Genomic DNA, 20,067 nt, shown 5'->3' with positions numbered 1-20,067 from the left:
CCCTAGCGGAGGCTCCCCTCAGGACAGACGTGCTGGCACGCAGAGCTTTAGATGTTCTGAGCAGCTCTTTGCCTGCTTTAGTGGACAGCGGAAATGGAAAACTGTCTCCAAACAGAGGCATTCCCACTGGGTCGTTGATGCCATCGCATTGGCCTATCACACCCAGGCTGTGCCCGCCCCCTTGCGGGTTTGAGCACACTCGATAAGAAGTGTGGCATCCTCGTGAGCACTGGCCAATGGCACCTCCCTAGCAGACATATGCAGAGCAGCGGGCTGGGCAACACCCAATACCTTTACGAGATTTTACAATCTCAGGGTTCTGTCAGTCTCGTCCCGTGTTTCTCAGGTTCGAGCACGTAGAACTCGAATGTGGAACGTCTGACCGGGTGTTCCGCTTGCACATTGCGCCTTTCCCTCCTCTGATGTGATCACATGTGCTCTTTTCCCCAGGAGAGTCCACTTGATTTGTGCTCCCTGGATGTTTTTCCTCCCTAGACCTCTGGTCTGTGAATTCAGCGGAGGAATTCCCCGACCAGACCCACTATGGGTATTAAAATGACTCTGTACTGGAATAGGTTCTCCACAGGATGGGCTCTTGTGGATTTATTCCCCTGTGTGTATTTTCCGCGGTACGGTCCCCCTACGGGCGGACCCGCATCTCCCTTGGGCAGTCCCCGCTGCCCCCCAGGTCTGCGTGTTTGTAGCAACTCCTCCCTCGCAGCAGGTAGGATCTTACACTGCACCATTCCCACATTTGGCCTGAAAACCCAAGTGACGTATATCGCCACTCTTTACCTCACCCCAGCCTGGGCAGGTGGTGGTCTTCATGGGGTCTTTTCCCCCTGAAAGAATAGGAGTTGGAAAAGAACGCCTTCCCCGATGTGTGTGATAGCATAAAAAAGGGCCCAGCCCCTTTAACTCTATGTGAGAAACATAGAGAGAGAAAAAGCACTGCTGGCATGGCCTGCTCCCATGCTTGGCAAATTGCTTTGTTCCCCCCTTCGGGCTGCCGGGAACTTTTGTTGACAAGTTTATGATGATTTTATGGGGTATTGGGGAAGGGTACGTGCAGTCTGACGCAGCCTATCGCTTTGGCGTGCAACTGCCTGCCTGCACCTGCATCAGCAGCGCACGTACATGGTTCGGCACGTGGCATGATTGAATAGGGACCTCTAGTGTCGCTTCACTCGACACAACGTCAGATGGGCAACGTCTAGGTTACTATTGTAACCTCCATTCCCTGATGGAGGGAACGAGACATTGTGTCCCCCTGGCCACGATGCTGAACGGAGACACTGCTAAGGCTGCTTCTTATTCTCGGCTCCTCAGTACAAAACATGACTGGCCATATGCATGATTCCCTCCTTTTATACCCGTATGTCCGGGGGAGGGACATGCAAATTCTGTCTTTCAATTTCTCATTGGCCTTTTCTCAAGTTCAGAGGTAACCGAGGCCTCCAAAGAAGTCCCCTAGAGTCGCTTCACTCGACACAATGTCTTGTTCCCTCCATCAGGGAATGGAGGTTACAACAGTAACCTAGACGTTTTGTAAGTGTCGTTCCCAGGTAAACAAATAATATTATATTTTGGTCTTGGGCAGAGAAAGTATATGAACCCCTGATATAAAGAGACCAGTCTCATGACAATAGGCCAAATTCAAGGCCAGTACTTCATTTTTGCTTGCCTCGGTACGCCTCATGCCTAGTCGACCGTGTTGCCTTTGTGAGTACTGCGTCTGCGAGTCAATAAATCTCAACAACGCTGACGTGTCAAGTATATTTTGGCCTTAAGTTTAAAGCATTTTTTTCATAAAAATGTTATTTCTTGACCACTTGATGGCACTGTCCCCAAATATTTCATGCTGCCAATGACATACCAAATTAAATGCAAATCCATTGAGTATCATTCAACTCTGCATGCCCCAAGGAATGCTTTTAGACCACTCTATTCAAAAGTAGCCATTTTTCATATTTATAAACTAGTAGGGTGCTGTGCCAAAACAGCTCAGGGCATTATAGCTATTACAAATACCACGTTTATTTTCAATACCTTAATGTGTTGCAAAGATATAGCCCTACTACCTCTTTGTCATGCTCACCGTCATTTGTTAACCATTATGCGAGAACAGTTTGTCTTTTTTTTAATCAAAAAAGCCCTGATAACTTTTAGTCTTGAGTGTCCATAGATGATACACATTTTTTTTTTATTTACAATAGTGGAAAATCTAGTCTGAAATATTAGTTTCTAGGCCCAATGGCTCAAAAGTCATAAGCATAAACATACAGTAAGAGGAAATTTGAATTGTTGGTGATGCAAGAGACTTCAAATTCACCAATGTTGATATTCAGACTCTTCCCCCATCAATGTGCCAATTTTCACAACTTTCCTCCAAAGGATTCTATGGGCTGCCATCAGTGTCAGAAATTCACTTTATTATTAAGGGGCAATATTTACCCCATGCATTAGATTTTAAGGGGGATATACAGTCAGGTCCATAAATATTGGGACATCGGCACAATTCTAATCTTTTTGGCTCTATACACCACCACAATGGATTTGAAATGAAACGAACAAGATGTGCTTTAACTGCAGACTTTCAGCTTTAATTTGAGGGTCCAAATCAGGTGAACGGTGTAGGAATTACAACAGTTTATATATGTGCCTCCCACTTTTTAAGGGACCAAAAGTAATGGGACAGATTAACAATCATAAATCAAACTTTCACTTTTTAATACTTGGTTGCAAATCCTTTGCAGTCAATTACAGCCTGAAGTTTGGAACACATAGACATCACCAGACGCTGGGTTTCATCCCTGGTGATGCTCTGCCAGGCCTCTACTGCAACTGTCTTCAGTTCCTGCTTGTTCTTGGGGCATTTTCCCTTCAGTTTTGTCTTCAGCAAGTGAAATGCATGCTCAATCGGATTCAGGTCGGGTGATTGATTTAGCCATTGCATAACATTCCACTTCTTTCGCTTAAAAAACGCTTTGGTTGCCTTCTCAGTATGCTTCGGATCATTGTCCATCTGTACTGTGAAGCGCCGTCCAATGAGTTCTGAAGCATTTGGCTGAATATGAGCAGATAATATTGCCCGAAACACTTCAGAATTCGTCCTGCTGCTTTTGTCAGCAGTCACATCATCAATAAATACAAGAGAACCAGTTCCATTGGCAGCCATACATGCCCACGCCATGACACTACCACCACCATGCTTCACTGATGAGGTGGTATGCTTTGGATCATGAGCAGTTCCTTTCCTTCTCCATACTCTTCTCTTCCCATCACTCTGGTACAAGTTGATCTTTGTCTCATCTGTCCATAGGATGTTGTTCCAGAACTGTGGTTGTTAGGCAAACTCTAATCCGGCCTGCCTGTTTTTGAGGCTCACCAATGGTTTACATCTTGTGGTGAACCCTCTGTATTCACTATGGTAAAGTATTCTCTTGATTGTTGACTTTGACACACATACGCCTACCTCCTGGAGAGTGTTCTTGATCTGGCCAACTGTTGTGAAGGGTGTTTTCTTCACCAGGGAAAGAATTCTTCGGTCATCCACCACAGTTGTTTTCCATGGTCTTCCGGGTCTTTTGGTGTTGCTGAGCTCACCGGTGCGTTCTTTCTTTTTAAGAATGTTCCAAACAGTTGATTTGGCCACACCCAATGTTTTTGCTATCTCTCTGATGGGTTTGTTTTGATTTTTCAGCCTAATGATGGCTTGCTTCACTGATAGTGACAGCTCTTTGGATCTCATATTGAGAGTTGACAGTAACAGATTCCAAATGCAAATAGCACACTTGAAATGAACTCTGGACCTTTTATCTGCTCCTTGTAAATGGGATAATGAGGGAATAACACACACCTGGCCATGGAACAGCTGAGCAGCCAATTGTCCCATTACTTTTGGTCCCTTAAAAAGTGGGAGGCACATATACAAACTGTTGTAATTCCTACACCGTTCACCTTATTTGGATGTAAATACCTCAAATTAAAGCTGAAAGTCTGCAGTTAAAGCACATCTTGTTCGTTTCATTTCAAATCCATTGTGGTGGTGTATAGAGCCAAAAAGTTTAGAATTGTGTCGATGTCCCAATATTTATGGACCTGACTGTATACACATTTACGAGGGCAATGTAAAGGTACAGTGTGTAAGATTCAGAAACCCTAGTTATTAATGACACCTGTGGCCGTTAGTTAAACTGCAGCCAGCTACCTGTTGCTCGTGCTCGTGCACACACGCCATAGGGACACAAGCATTGACCAAAACAATGACGTAATATACAAAGAGACAACATGATTCACCGGCATTATGCTGACAGATGTGGTAGCATAATTAAAATTACACAGTTATGATTGTTTTACTACAAACTTAGAGACTGTATAAAACGTTTGCCTCACTGTTGAATAGCGGAAGAGAAGCACTGAGGCAAGGCTCTCAGGAGCATGCATAAACGTCACATCCTTTGGATTTTCCCAGCAAAAGCGACCCGTTCCCTTCACATGAAAATCAGTCTACAGGCTTTAACAGGCAATCTAGGTAGTCCGGGAAAGGCAAATGTTTTAAGTTGCATTACAAGCCGTTCACACATTGGCAAAAAAGCCGAATATTACATGAAAATTGTTACATACTGCACTTTAATATTAACAAGTGGTTAAATGCTTAACTAGGGATAGAATAGGCAAGGCAAGGCAAGTTTATTTATATAGCACATTTCATACACAATGGTAATTCAAAGTGCTTTACATAGAAGAGATTAAAATAAGAATAAAAAAAAAATAAGAATAATTGAATATAAAATAAAACAAAATACAGTACAAACAGTCGGACACACAGTGGCACAGTGCTCATTCAGTAAATGCACAGCTAAACAGATGTGTTTTGAGTCTGGATTTGAATGTGACTACTGTAGGAGCACATCTGATCTCTTCTGGAAGCTGGTTCCAGCTGCGGCTGGCATAATAGCTAAAAGCAGACTCTCCTTGGTTAGAGTGAACCCTTGGTATTTCTAGCTGATGTGATCCTAATGATCTAAGTGACCTGTTGGGTTTATATTCAGTGAGCATATCTGCAATATATTGAGGTCCTAGCCCATTGAGTGATTTATATACCAGTAATAATACTTTAAAATCAATCCTAAATGTAACTGGGAGCCAGTGTAAAGACCTGAGGACTGGTGTGATATGTTCATGTTTTCTGGTTCTGCTCAGAATCCTGGCAGCAGCGTTCTGTATGAGCTGCAACTGTCTTATGGTCTTTTTGGGAAGGCCAGTGAGGAGTCCATTACAATAATCCACCCTGCTGGTGATGAAAGCATGCACAAGTTTCTCTAGGTCTTGACTGGAAACAAAGCATCAAATTCTTGCAATATTTTTCAGATGATAGTTTGCTGATTTAGTTATTGCTTTGACATGACTACTGAAACTAAGATCTGACTCTAGAGACACACCAAGGTTCCTGACTTGATTTTTAGTTGTTTGACCCCTAGCGTCAATGTATGCATTCACCTTGAGAACTTCATTTTTGTTTCCAAACGCAATGACTTCAGTTTTGTCTTTGTTTAACTGAAGAAAGTTTTGGCACATCCAACTGTTTACTTCATCAATGCATTGGCACAGGGAGTCAATGGGGCTGTAATCGTTAGGTGATAGGGCTAAGTAGATCTGTGTGTCATCTGCATAGCTGTGGTAAGCAATTTGGTTCTTTATCATTATTTGGCTCATTGGGAGCATATACAGGTTGAACAGAAGTGGCGCAAGAATTGAGCCTTGAGGGACTCCGCATGTCATGGACGTCTACTCAGACATATGGTCTCCTATACTCACATAATAACCTCTCCCTTCTAAGTATGACTTGAACCATTTTAGGACCATCCCAGAAAGCCCCACCCAGTTTTCCAGCCTGTCAAGAAGTATGTTGTGATTGACAGTGTCAAATGCAGCACTGAGGTCGAGTAGTACCAGTACTGATAATTTGCCTGTATCAGTATTTAAGCGAATATCGTTTATTATCTTTATGAGCGCTGTCTCTGTGCTGTGATGCGATCGGAAACCAGATTGAAAATTGTGAAAGTATCCATTTGAGTTCAAGAATTTGTTCAGCTGATTGAAGACAACCTTTTCCAATGATCTTGCGTATGAAAGGAAGATTTGAGATCGGTCTATAGTTGCTTAATATGGTCTTATCCAGATTACTCTTTTTCAAGAGGGGCTTGACAACTGCAGTTGTCAGGGAGTTTGGAAAACTCCCAGAAAGAAGTGAGGAGTTGATCACTTCTAGGAGATCTGCTTCTAAGCAGTTGAACACACTTTTGAAAAAAGATGTGGGAAGTGCATCAAGGGCGCAGGTTGATGTTTTTAGGTGCTGTACGGTTTCTTCCAAAATTTTGCCATCAATTTCTTTGAAATCAGACATAGTAACTACTTTCTCAGGTTGTGGTTTGATTTGTCTGACCCCAGCACAACTCAAGGATGTGCTGATCACCTTTCTGATATTATTGATTTTTTCAGAGAAGAAAGAAGCAAACTCACTGCACTTGCTGTCTGAGAGAATTTCACTGGGAATCTGGCTTGGGGGGTTTGTCAGTCTCTCTACAGTCGCAAAAAGAGTGCGTGTGTTGTTTAAGTTGCTGTTTATAATATTCGAGAAGAAAGTCTGTCTAGCTTTGCCTAGTTCCATATTAAAAGCATGGATGCTCTCTTTGTAGATGTTATAATGGACAACAAGTTTTGTCTTCCGCCACATGCGCTCTGCTTTTCTGCATTGTCTTTTCATATTTTGCACTGCTGTTGAGTTTCTCCAAGGTGCTTTTTGTCTGCCACTCTTCTTCCTGACTTTCACAGGAGCAATATCATCAATTACACTTTTAATTTTTGAGTTAAAAGAATCAAGGATAAAATCAACAGAGTCAGCAGATATACTTGGTGTTAAAGATATAGCCTTCATAAATAGTACACTAGTGTTCTCATTTAAGCATCTCTTCTTGACAGACACAGATCTAGCTTCAATGGCAGGAGAGATCAATATATCAAAGAAAATACAGAAATGATCAGACAGTGCTACATCCTTAATAACAATCGATGAAATGTTTAGATCCTTACTGATATGTAAATCTAGAGTGTGTCCATGATTGTGTGTGGGTCCATGTACATGCTGAGTCAGATCAAAAGTTTTTAAAACAGTTTTGATTTCTTTTGTCATATTGGTTTCTGCATTATCTATGTGAATGTTAAAGTCTCCAGCAAAACAGTCAAACTCTGAGGCAATTGTTGATAACAGTTCTGTAAAGTCCTCAGCAAAGGCTGGAGAGTATTTTGGAGGCCTGTAAATAATGATAAGTAAAATGCGTGGAGCACCTTTTAACACACTACCCAGATATTCGAAAGACGGGTAATTCCCAAATTACAAAATACATTGATAGACATTTTAAAGAGAGCAGCTAAACCCCCACCTCGTCTACCTTCTCTGCAGACACTCAAATAAGTAAAGTTAGGAGGGGATGTTTCATTAAGGACTGTTGCACTACAGCTGTCTTCTAGCCAAGTTTCATTTAGAAACATAAAATCCAGGTTGTATGTGCTTATTAAGTCGTTGACTAGAAGTGCTTTATTTTTAAGTGAGCGGATGTTTAAAAGTGCTAACTTAACAGTTTTTGTCCCCACAGCAATCTTAGTTTGGCGTGTAATAGGCACCAGATTAGATGGGTTTGCTGTACGGCTTTTGAAGGCCTTAGACTTTCTATCATGTAATCGAACAGCAATAGAGAAAGATACAGGCACACTGGGTTCCCGCTTGTTTTGTAAACATTTGAGAAAGTTACTGTTATCATAGCGGGGACCCGACACATATCACTGAGAGCTGGTATCAGTTGTTTTTGGTTCACCTCGAGCAGATGGAGGAGGGTGTGAGCCCTGGCGTTGTGGCAGAGGTCGAAGAGCTCTCACAGGAGGAGGGGGAAGGCGAGCTGGGCCTGCAGGCTTTGGTGATTGAGGGGCCTGCCATTTTTTGCTTGATATCTGGGGGCTTGCAGCAAAAGAGTGGGATAGTTTGGTTCCAGCATACACTAGTTCTTCCATTTTCTCTGAGAAGCACAGATGTGGAGATGCTGGAGAGAGGGATAACGTGTCTGGTGAGAAGGGCTGTTTCTCTGGTGTTATCGGAGGCTGTAATATGTTGTCCTGGTTTCCCTGGGTGTTTTCCAGAAAGTCGTCCTTGGGTGCTGAATCTTGGAGCAGAATAGAATATTAAGAGTTAGAGATGCACTGATACCAATTTTTGAAGACCAAAATACAGCTACAGTTGAAGTCAGAAGTTTACATACACTTAAGTGGAAGTCATTAAAACAAATTTTTTAACCAATCCACAGATTTAATTTTAGCAAACTATAGTTTTGTCAAGTCGTTTAGGACATAAAATGTATGCATGTGTAGCAGTTGTTCTTCTGCGTTGTGTTTGTGTTAATAAAGGATTTTCCACACAAAGCAGGTTGTGCCAAAGGTGATTTAATTACCGTACCTGTGAAGTAAAACACAATTAGACTTATCTGCAACACTTTCTCTTTTGCCACTCCTTTCTAGTAGCATTGCTGGAAAGAGCTATCACACACACACACACACACACACACATTTTACAACACACATATTCATTATATGTAATAATAGTAATAGTATAAATAATATTAATAATAATAATTATAATCAATTCACAAACTGTCATATTCCCTGTTGTTTTTGGTCTTGTCTTTTATGTTGTAATTCTTGTTTATTTCCTGTTTCCTGTTAATTTTTGTTGTCCTTTTGTAGTTTCATTTTATGATTGGTTTTCCCTTGATTGTGTTCCTCATTCCCTGATTGTTTCCCCAGGTGATTCTTGTTTTCCCTTGTGAATTTAAGCCCTTGTTTCCCCTGGTTAGTTTGTCAGTCTTTGCATGTATTTTTGGATGCTCTCTGCCTGGTTCCCTCTGTTTTGTTTTCATTATATTCGAAGTTAGTTTTTTTTTTCTTTGTTAATAAAAACTGCATTTAGATCCTCATTCCTCACCTCACACAAACATTTTAATGGTATATACAAATAATTCAAAACAGCATTACAGTGTTTCTTAGATACCAATTAACATACCTGTGTAGTAAAATACATAAACAGACTATACAGCACTGATAACAGCACTGTTATCTGCAGCACTTTCTCTGTGTTAACCACAAAATAAATTTTGAGTACACCAGGTAGTCAATTACAGAACACACAATGAATGCAATTAACATTATATTAATAAACTAGATTCGGAGGTGGGTAGTAACGCCTTTACTTGAGTAACGTTTTGGGGGAAAATTTTACTTTTAGAGTAGGTCAATAAGTGGGTACATTTTACTCTCACTCAAGTAAATGTTTTACTTTTACTTCTTTACAATGTGTGGTGTTACTGTCGTTACATTACTGGGTTTAATTTGAATGAATGTGTAATTTATTGAGAGATTATTGAATGGGACTTTTATGAGAGCGGAAGTTCACAGCTGTGCGCAATGAGTAGGGATGGGCGGATCGATCTTAAAAGTATCGATACTTTCGATACTGATGTTGTATCGAAAATATGGGAAAATCAAAAGAAATCAGCCAAGACCTCAGAAAAAAACTGTGGACCTCCACAAGTCTGGTTCATCCTTGGGAGCAATTTCCAGAGGCCTGAAGGTACCACGTTCATTACGCAATTATAAACACCATGGGACCACGCAGCCATCATATCGCTCAGGAAGGAGACTCATTCTGTCTCCTAGAGATTTAGTTGATGCAAAAAGAGCAGAACAACAGCAAAGGACCTTGTGAAGATGCTGGAGGAAACAGTTAGACAAGTGTCTATATCCACAGTAAAACGAGTCCTATATTGACATAACCTGAAGGGCTGCTCAGCAAGGAAGAAGCCACTGCTCCAAAACCACCATAAAAAAGCCAGACTACTGTTTGCAAGTGCACATGGGGACAAAGATTTTACTTTTTGGAGAACTGTCCTCTGGTCTAATGAAACAAAAATTGAACTGTTTGGTCCATCGTTATGTTTGGAGGAAAAAAGTTGAAGCTTGCAAGCTGAAGATCATCATCCCAACCGTGAAGCATGGGGGTGGCAACATCATGTTGAAGCGGTGCTTTGCTGCAGGGTAAACTGGTGCACTTCATAAAATAGATGGCATCATGAAGAACAAAAATGATGTGGATATTGAAGCAACATCTCAAGACATCAGCAAGGATGTTAAAGCTCGGTCGCAATTAGTTCTTCCAAATGGACAATGACCTCCAAATACCTCCAAAGTTGTGGCAAAATCTTAAGGACAACAAAGTCAAGATATTGAAGTGGCCATCACAAAGTCCTGACCTCAATCTGATAGAAAATTTGTGGCCAGAACTGAAAAAGCATGTACGAGCAAGGAGGCCTACAAACCTGACTCAGTTACACCAGTTCTGTCTGGAAGAATGGGCCAAAATTCCAGCAACTTATTGTGAGAAGCTAGTGGAAGACTACCCAAAACATTGAACCAAGTTTAACAATTTAAAGGCAATGCTACCAAATACTAACAAAGTGTATGTACATTTCTGACCCACTGGGAATGCGATGAAAGAAATAAAATCTGAAATAAATCATTCTCTCTACTATTATTCTGACATTTCACATTCTTAAAATAAAGTAGTGATCTTAAAACCTCTTAAGATCCTTGCCATTTTTGGGGATTTCCGCCTGGATTTGGCCTACCCAAATTAAAAAGCTTCCCATTCCCACATACTTTGGCCTAAATACACAGTTTTGGTGTCATTTTACAGGAAACCCTTTGAAGTTGCATAAAACTCTGCTAAAAATTAAAAAAAAATTAAATATATGTTGTCTGAACAGTAATAACCCTCCTAAAAAAAGAGGCGCTTTTTGATTTTTTTTATATAAATTCATTTTTGAAAGTGTATATAACTCAAGCCCTGTAAACCCTAGCAGCAAGCAGACAGTTTTGGCTGTTTCCACTAGATGTCAGCAAATACCTGAAAAAGGAATTTTGTCTGTATCATGTTTTATTTAATATCGATTTCAATTTATTTGAAGGGAGGAATATTACCTTTTTTGGTGTACTTTCCGCCTACCCAAATCTAAAGTCTCCCCATACCCATATACAGTGCTATAAATGCAAAATCCCAGTGTAATTTTACAGAAAACCCTTTGTCATTACATAAAACACTGTTGAAAGTGGTAAATATGCGCTCTGGTGTCTGGTGAGACGCGTCTGTGTGTTTTGGGCACGTAACCTACCCAGTGATCACTTCACAGTCTGGATGCAATATCACAGCCCCTGATTGGTCTATTTGATCTTGAGAGACATTGCCGGAAAGCGGAGGGTCTAAGCTTTACGGCAATATATGCTTTATCCGGATCGGATGTTTACATATTTTCCTGGATTGTTGAATATCATATAACATTACTTTGTGGTGTTTCTGCACTCGTGTGACATATCGAGGGATTACTTGGGCACACAACCACAGAAAACACTGAAAAACGGCTCATTTTGCAGAGAATAACCTAAGGTAAAAGATTATGTAGCATTTGTGGCTAACTGTGCTGTCTAGTGCGAGTAGCACAGCAAATATTCAATAATTTCACTTGTATGATTGTATACTTCATGATTCATTCGAAGTGTATTAGATATGTGATTATACCTCAATAAAAAGACTTATTGGAACTTCTTACTGGCAATGAGAGCTTTCATTTGATACATGGTTTGTACATGTGCGTCATATTTGAGCGATATGAGACATATGTATTCAAAAACGCACATAATTATGACACGACTTTTGATGGGTGGAACTATGTAATTTATTGTAAATAAGTTACTTAGTGTAAAACAAATGCCAAAGTGATGCATATCTCAAGAAAGTAGACATTCTAAGCTTTCAAATGGTACCAGATATGAGCTCATAACTCCTCCGCATACATTTAAAATTGGAAGTACATTATTACTGACGTAATTTTAAATCCCGGAACCGGGATCATGGATTTTAAGATGCTAACTGACCTAAGACAAGGAATGTTTTCTACAATTAAATGTCAGAAATTGTGAAAAACTGAGTTTAAACAAAGGTGTATGTAAACTTCTTCAACTGTACAAGTAGTTTTGTATTTTTATATTGTGGCACAGCGGAGGGCGGGGCCAAACATGTCTGTTAACTATCTCTCTCTCCCGCACGATCCTCTGCTGTCTTTATCCTTCTCGAAGGCTTGATTAGCCTAATACTGGACCGGGTTTGTAGGACCCCGCCCTCCGCCCTGCCACATATATGTATGCCATTTTGTTTGTATCTGTCTTGGTATAGTTAATATTGGCATTTATGACAGAATAACTAACACGTATGATACATTAATTATGCTTTTAGGGTGTTTATACATATTGCTCTGGGCATTCACGGAGTGGGAAATCTGGCCATAGAATTGGTAGATTTTTCTGGGTTTATTGCATTGAGCCAGAGTAAAATGCTTGTTTGATTGCTTTATCCTGTGTTGTTGCTGGGCTAATTAAAAGTGGCAGACAAGAACTCCTATTTCTTTTTCTAGCATCTTTACATAACACATATGACGTGCCTTAAAATGAAACCTGAACCCGACCTGGCCTGAACGGTACTTTCAGATTTTAAGCCTGTACCTGACACACACAGCATTTTTAAAGTTTTGAAAAAATTATGTGTTTGTTAATAACAATGGGGCTACATCGGTACAAGATTAAGGATATTAAATCAATATCAAGTTGAAAGGGATTAAAGAGGTCTAATTTGTGATATTTCTTTCCTGTGGTTTTATTTGCCTATAGGATGATGACTGAAGAGGACATGGACTATGAAAATTACACATATGAATACATGGAATATGGATATTTGGAGGAGTCCAACGCTGAAGGTTACACTCAGAGACAAGCTCTTCACATTATATCAATGATCATCTACAGTCTGGCATTTACTCTGGGTGTGACTGGGAATGGAATGGTTATCTGGGTGACTGCCTTCAAAAGCAAAAGGACGGTGAACAGCATTTGGCTGCAGAATCTGGCCATGGCCGACTTTGTGTTTGTGCTTTTCTTGCCATTCTCCATTGACTATGTGCTGCAAGATTTTCATTGGCTCTTTATTTCATTTCATTCATTCATTCACAGAACACAACAAATTCATGTTTACAGATTTAAAGAACCATTCTGTAAAAGAAAAGGACCTCCCAGAAGCCAAGTCCTGGCTTATAAATAGGGCCCTTAAAGACACATAATTAGTACTAATAACATCACAAAATAATCCACCCACCCAGTACCCATCCACAACAAACAACAACACCATTCACCACAAAATATCCACCCCCCAACCAGCATATATCACGCATCTCATCCAACCCTCAAACAAAATCCGATAGTAGGGTATTCGAGAAAGCCAGATACATTAATAAATATGAATGAAACCTTCAGCCTTGTGGGGTCTATCATGCATAATGTTGTAACAAATTGTGTTTAAGATACTTTTTAAATATATCGAGAGAAGGTAGTTCCTTTATAGAATTGTCAATCTCATTCCAGATCCCAGGACCCCTACATGTTATACTAAAGCTGGTACACTTCAGCTTACGCTTTTCCCTCGTAATAAGGTTCTCCTTCTAGTGTTGTGGTCATGAATAGATGAGGTAACTGGAATGAGATGGCAAAGTTTTGGATGCAATTTATAAACTACATTATACATAATACAAGCATTTTGAAAACTGTTGCACTCAGCTGAGCTTCAAAAGCTTATACCTATAAAAAAGCGGATCAGAGGGAGCATCATGCTTTGCCCATGATATTACACGTATAACTTTCTTCTGTAGGATCTGCAATTTTTCAAGATGGCTTGGATACGTGTTACACCATATAATATTACAATAATTTAGATGTGATTCAAAAAGGGACCGGTACAGTGTTAGAAGAGCAATAAAAGGAAGATCATATCTCAATTTATAGAACAGACCAACATATTTTGACAATTCTTTTGTTAAACTCTCGATATGTTGTTTAAAGTTTAAGAACTCATCTAAATAAATACCTAAAAATTTGATGTTCTCTACTCTTTCAATTACTTTGTTATGTATTTTAATTTGTATCCTTTCAATGTTTACCCGGCTTCTATTTGAACGAACTATAATAAATTTGGTTTTAGATACATTCACTGATAATTTGTTACATGTAAACCAACTATCTACTTTAACTAATTCCTCATTAACAAGCTTTTGTAAAATATCTGGATTTTTATGAGACAAAAAAAGATTAGTGTCATCTGCAAAGATAACCTGATGAAAAAGATTTGTTGAACTTATAATGTCATTTACATACAAAATAAAAAGAAGTGGACCTAATATGGAGCCCTGGGGACACCACAAACGGTACCTGTGCATTCTGAATAACTATTGTTAATTTGCACAAATTGCTCCCTATCAAGCAGGTAACTTTTGAACCAGCAGAGTGCCTTCCCTCTGACACCATAGTGTTGCAATTTCCCAATTAGAATTTCTAAATCAATGGTGTCGAAGGCTTTTGATAGATCTAAGAATAGACCAATACCAATCTCACCATTATCTATAGTGTCGTTGATTTTTTTCAATGAGATCCAGCATTGCCAAACAGGTAGAGCTCTTTTTCCTAAATCCGTATTGAGATGGGATGAGTATATTCATTTTATCCAGGTAACCACTAAGTCTGTTGTACACAACCCTCTCAAATACCTTGGAAAACGTTGGTAAAATAGATATAGGTCGATAATTTTGTAAGTTATTTTTTCCACCAGATTTATAAATTGGTATAACTTTTGCAATTTTTGTCATTTTTGGTACTACTCCATGAGATAGAGAGAGGTTTATACAATAGACAAGTGGCTCTAGAATTTCATCTGCAATAGATTTAACAATCTTGCTACAAATATCATCCACACCAGCAGTATAAGAGCTTTCCATATTCATAATAATTTTCCGAACTTCCATTTTGTCGGTAGGTGTTAGAAAAAAAGAATTCAGATAATTTCCTTTTAAATATTGTTGGTATGAAGCTCCCCCTGGAGGATTTATAGATTTCGAAAGAGTCACACCTATAGAAGTAAAATAGTTGTTAAAACTTTTAGCGAGATCGCCATCATTAAGGTAGTGGTTATCATTATATTTGACATTGATTTCTGGAAGGACAGTTGCTTTTTGATTCCGGCTAAGCACAGTATTTAGTACTCTCCAGCAACGCTTTTGATCACCATGAGAAGCCTTAATTAAATCAGTGTAGTAATTCCGCTTCCTTATTCGTATTAACTTTGTAAGTTTATTTCTGAATATAAAATATTTTTCTTTATTTTCATTTGTTGGATTTTTAATATAGCATTTGTAGAGCTTATTTTTTCTTTTAATTGATTTTAGGATTCCCTTTGTAAGCCAAGTATTTTCATTGCTTCTATCTCCTTTAACAAATTTTTCCGGTATTGTGATATTTATACTGTTGGAAAGACGATGTGCAAGCTGAACTCCTTTGTCTGCACCATGAACCTGTATGCCAGTGTGCTCTTTCTGACCATCCTGAGTCTGGTTGGAAAAGTTCCGCACTATACGGCAGGCCTGGTGGCTGTGTGCACTGATTTGGATCACTTCCTGCTGTTTAAGCTGTCCGACCCTGATTTTCCGAGATACAATCCAACATAATGGGAAGATTGGGTGTTTTAATAACTTTCACGATAAGAGTGAAAGACACATTGCCATGGTATCACTGCGCACCACTGTGGGCTTCCTCCTTCCGTTCGCTACCATCATGGTGAGTGGCATACTACTAGCTTTGAAGATGCAGAAATCCAACCCTGTACATTTTTCCAGCTTCTCCAGAATGGTTTCTGCTGTGATCCTCGCCTTCTTCTTGTGCTGGGTGCCATTTCACACCTTTAGCCTCATGGAGTTGACTATACACCATACCACCTACCTGCACTCAGTGCTCATTGTGGGATTTCCCCTTGCCACCAGCCTTGCCTTTTTCAATAGCTGTGTGAACCCAATCCTGTATGTACTGCTAACTAAGAAGGTGAGGAAACTTGTGAAGAGGTCTTGTTTGAGCTTCACCAAGAGCTCGTTAAGAGAGATGAGTCAGTCAGTGTTGGCTACTGAATTAGACTCAGAACAACCCAGCTGCTCTCCAGAAGAACCCAATGCTAACTCATATGTCTGAAAAGATCAGCATTTTGCAAAACTTCATTGCATGGTGAAAAGTATGCAGACACCACCTTCTTTACCACCCCTTCATTTCAGTAAAGACAAATCTTAATGCTTCACCAAACAATAATATTCTAGTGTAGTGTTTCCTAATCATGTTTCTGGAGGATCCTCAACAATGAATTTATTATCCCGTTTACACCTAGTAAAAAAGGAATATTCTGGGCTCAATACAGGTTAAGGTCAATTGACATCATTTTTTGCATAACTAACAAAAACAATTTCGACTCATCCCTCCTTTTCTTTAAAAAAAAGCAATATTCTGGGTTATTGTGAGGCACTTACAATGGAAGTGAATGGGACCAATCTGTAAACATTAAAATATTCACTGTTTCAGAAGTTTAACCACAAGATGTTAACAATATGTTTTAACATGACTTCTACTGTGATAAAATCACTTACTAACCTTTTCTTTGTGAAGTTATCTCCAATTTTACAACTTCATTGCCATGAAGACGTAACGCTTTTAACTAAAATGACCATAAAAGCAATGTTTTAAACAACTTTACAACTGAAATATGTTATGCTACATTTGCTATTTAATACATTATGGAACATGTAACTAACAAGAATAAAATAAAACATATATAGATATAAATCTTAATTATTGTAAAAGTGTGGTTCTTTGTAAAATAAAAATAATAACTTAATAATAACACTTTTAAAAGTAGGCTATGTACGGCAGCAGAATGCACCACTGCAAAAAAATAAAATTATTATAATAATAATAAAAAAAAATTATGTTCATATAAAATGCACATTTTGTGAAATGTAAATATGTATTGCCATATATAGAAAGAAGAGATGACTCTCAAAGATTGTCATGACACACACACACAAACACACCAGAGACACAGTACCCTCAAAACATGTATCTCTGTTGAGCTCTACAAACAGGTTTGCCCCTGACATTCGTTGACTTTGCACTGTGGCTTTGATGAGCGGGTGTGGAAGAGACAGCACGTGCACGTTTAATTGACAGATCGTGCACAAACTGTTTCTATCTATATATATCAGATTTATATTCACGGTTTCATTTTCCTCTAAAATATGGTTTGCGGGCCGCTTGTTGAGTACCATGACTTTAAACCCTCCAAAAATGGCCCCTTTCACTTCCATTGTAAGCTCCTCGATTTTTTATATTTGTTTTTAAAGTAAAGGATGGATTACTCAAATAAATGTATGTGGTAATCAACATTATGCCACAAATGTTGTCGATTGAGCTTAACTTGTTCTTTTAAGATGTTTTACCATGAATATCAAATGAGTCTCCTGTTACCACTTGTGTTGGGATTTTGAGGGGAGGGTTTCTGATTTCATGACGTCATACATCATTTTTTTTGTCTTCTCATCAGTGTCACTGCATGTTGATTTAGAGAGATATGGATTACGTCAGTCCAAAGAGAGAAAGATACCAAATTTATAGTTACTACCTCACCAGCTGCATTTTTAATACCATCACAGCAGTGGTGACTAATTTGCTGGATTTTTAAATATATGCCAGGGTAATATAACACAAAGTAAAGTGATATAAATATAAACATTAAATAAGTAAAGATATATATATATATATATATATATATATATATATATATATATATATATATACTAGATTTACACTGCTTTATTGAGGCAGAAATACATCATTTAAATCTGTGGCTGCGTTTCATCTCATCTCGCACCCTAGCTCCCTATATCGTGAATCAGTAAATCATGAACATGAATTCGGACACTGACAAATTTTGTTGATCCACTTAAAGGGATAATTCCCCAAAAATGAAAATTCTCTCATTATTTATTCACCCTCATGATATCCCAGGTGTGTATGGCTTTCTTTCTTCACCAGAACACATTTGAAGAAAAATGCAAGAGGATGGTGATCCGTTTTTGAAACTCCAAAAATCACAGACAGTCAGCATAAACGGCATCGATATGACTCCAGCAGTTAAATGAATGTCTTCTAAAGCAATATGATTGCTTTTGGTGTGAAAAAAGATCAATACTTAAGTACTTATTTAACTCTAAACCATCGCTTCCGGTAGAGAGGGTTGAATTCAAGCGGTCTCTCATGTGACGTATTCGTGTTGCTATGTTGCGGACATAATCTCACATTCTCCTCTCAGTTGAGACATCCAGGATGAGCACACAAATGCACCATTGTAAGTAAAGAAACATAAATACAGATAAAAAACAACCAAGCTTCTGTACAGCGTTCCTCCTTCTCACTTGTAAACAGCGCTGCTCTTGTGGCTGTGACTCACGTGCCTCAGTTCATGCATTTCAAATGCCAATGCGATTACGTGACATGCGCATACTGCTGCAGAATGGAAGCATGATTTAGAGTTAAAAAAGTACTTACATATTGATCTTTTTCGCACCAAAAGCTATCGTGTCGCTTTAAAAGACATTAGCCCCAAATCGGGCTAATCAGCCGAGGAGAGGGATACGGCCGAGCTGGATACGGCAGTTCAGGAGAGAGAGAGCCACACGCAGCTGCCTTGTGTGTGTTTATGTTTGTGTTTTTAGTTTAAGTTTTCATTAAAATATTACTTTGATGCTTTGTCCGCTTCCCACCCCCTCCTTGCCCATTATAACTGTGTTACAGTGTTCTAGCAAAGAGAGAAAGTCATACACACCTGGGATATCATGAGGGTAAGTAAATAATGAGAGATTTTCATTTTTGAGACAACTTTCCCTTTAACATTGGGACATTAATGTATTCATTATTATCAACATGGCGCCGCAGATGGCAGCCTCGGTGTGGAGCTCTTCAATTCTTTTGTTGTTTTTGTTAGTTTGTCCTGTGTTTAGCAATCTTTTACCAATCAGTTTTACCAGGGATGAACTGCTGAACATTCGGCAGCACATACCAGATCATCTTTTCCCAGTTTTTCAATATTCGGATGTTTTGCTGGACATTTTAGTTGGAGGCGCTGCTGTGTTGTTTAGATGCGCTACGAGACGCAGGCGAGGGAGACGAGCTGGCGCGCTGGTTAAACTCCATCAGCGCGGCGTTCGAACAGCACTGCCGAGCATTCATCTCGCAAATCTCCGCTCTCTTCCCAACAAAACGGACGAACTACATCTCCTCACACATACTAATAAGGACTTTTCAAACTCTGCTGCACTGTGCTTCACTGAAACCTGGCTGAGTGAAGCCATTCCGGACAGTGCATTACATCTGCCGCGCTTCCAGCTGTTCAGAGCGGATCGCATCGCGGAGTTAACGGGGAACACGAGAGGCGGTGGAACATGCTTTTACATCAACGAAAGTTGGTGTACAAATGTAACAACACTAAAGAGGATGTGCTGTCCTAATCTGGAAGCGCTCTTTATTAACTGTAAGCCGTTCTACTCGCCGCGGGAGTTTTCTTCGTTTATTCTGGTGAGTGTTTACATTCCTCCTAATGCGTCTGGGAACTTAGCGCTGCAACAGCTGGCTGATCAAATCACAGACACAGAACAACAATACCCCGACTCAGTCATTATTATTCTTGGGGACTTTAACAAAACAGATCTCACACGCGAACTGCCCAAATACAGACAGCACATTACATGCCCCACCAGAGACAGGAATATATTGGATCACTGCTATACAACAATAAAGGATGCATATCGCTCTGTCCCACGTGCAGCTTTGGGACTCTCTGATCACTGTCTGGTTCATCTTCTCCCACCTACAGGCAGAAATTAAAATCATCAAAGCCAGTTGTAAGGACTATAAGGAGCTGGACTATTGAAGCAGAGCTGGAACTACAAGCCTGCTTTGACTGCACTGATTGGAGTGTTTTTGAAGCTGCAGCTACAG

General features: G+C 39.5%; 1 protein-coding gene across 1 annotated transcript in view; it reads left to right on the top strand.

Moving 5' to 3' along the window:
* cmklr2 (chemerin chemokine-like receptor 2) overlaps positions 1-16,215 on the top strand; it is a 61,933-nt gene extending 45,718 nt beyond the window's left edge. The window contains 3 exon segments of the mRNA XM_052148742.1: positions 12,826-13,136; positions 15,502-15,583; positions 15,585-16,215. Coding sequence (XP_052004702.1) covers positions 12,826-13,136; positions 15,502-15,583; positions 15,585-16,215 — 1,024 coding nt within the window.
* The last annotated feature ends 3,852 nt before the right edge of the window (positions 16,216-20,067 follow it).

This window comes from Xyrauchen texanus, chromosome 18 (assembly GCF_025860055.1).
Source record: "Xyrauchen texanus isolate HMW12.3.18 chromosome 18, RBS_HiC_50CHRs, whole genome shotgun sequence".
Lineage (NCBI taxonomy): Eukaryota > Metazoa > Chordata > Actinopteri > Cypriniformes > Catostomidae > Xyrauchen > Xyrauchen texanus.
The sequence above is the reverse complement of the archived record's forward strand: the minus strand, read 5'-3'. Positions and strand labels throughout refer to the sequence as shown.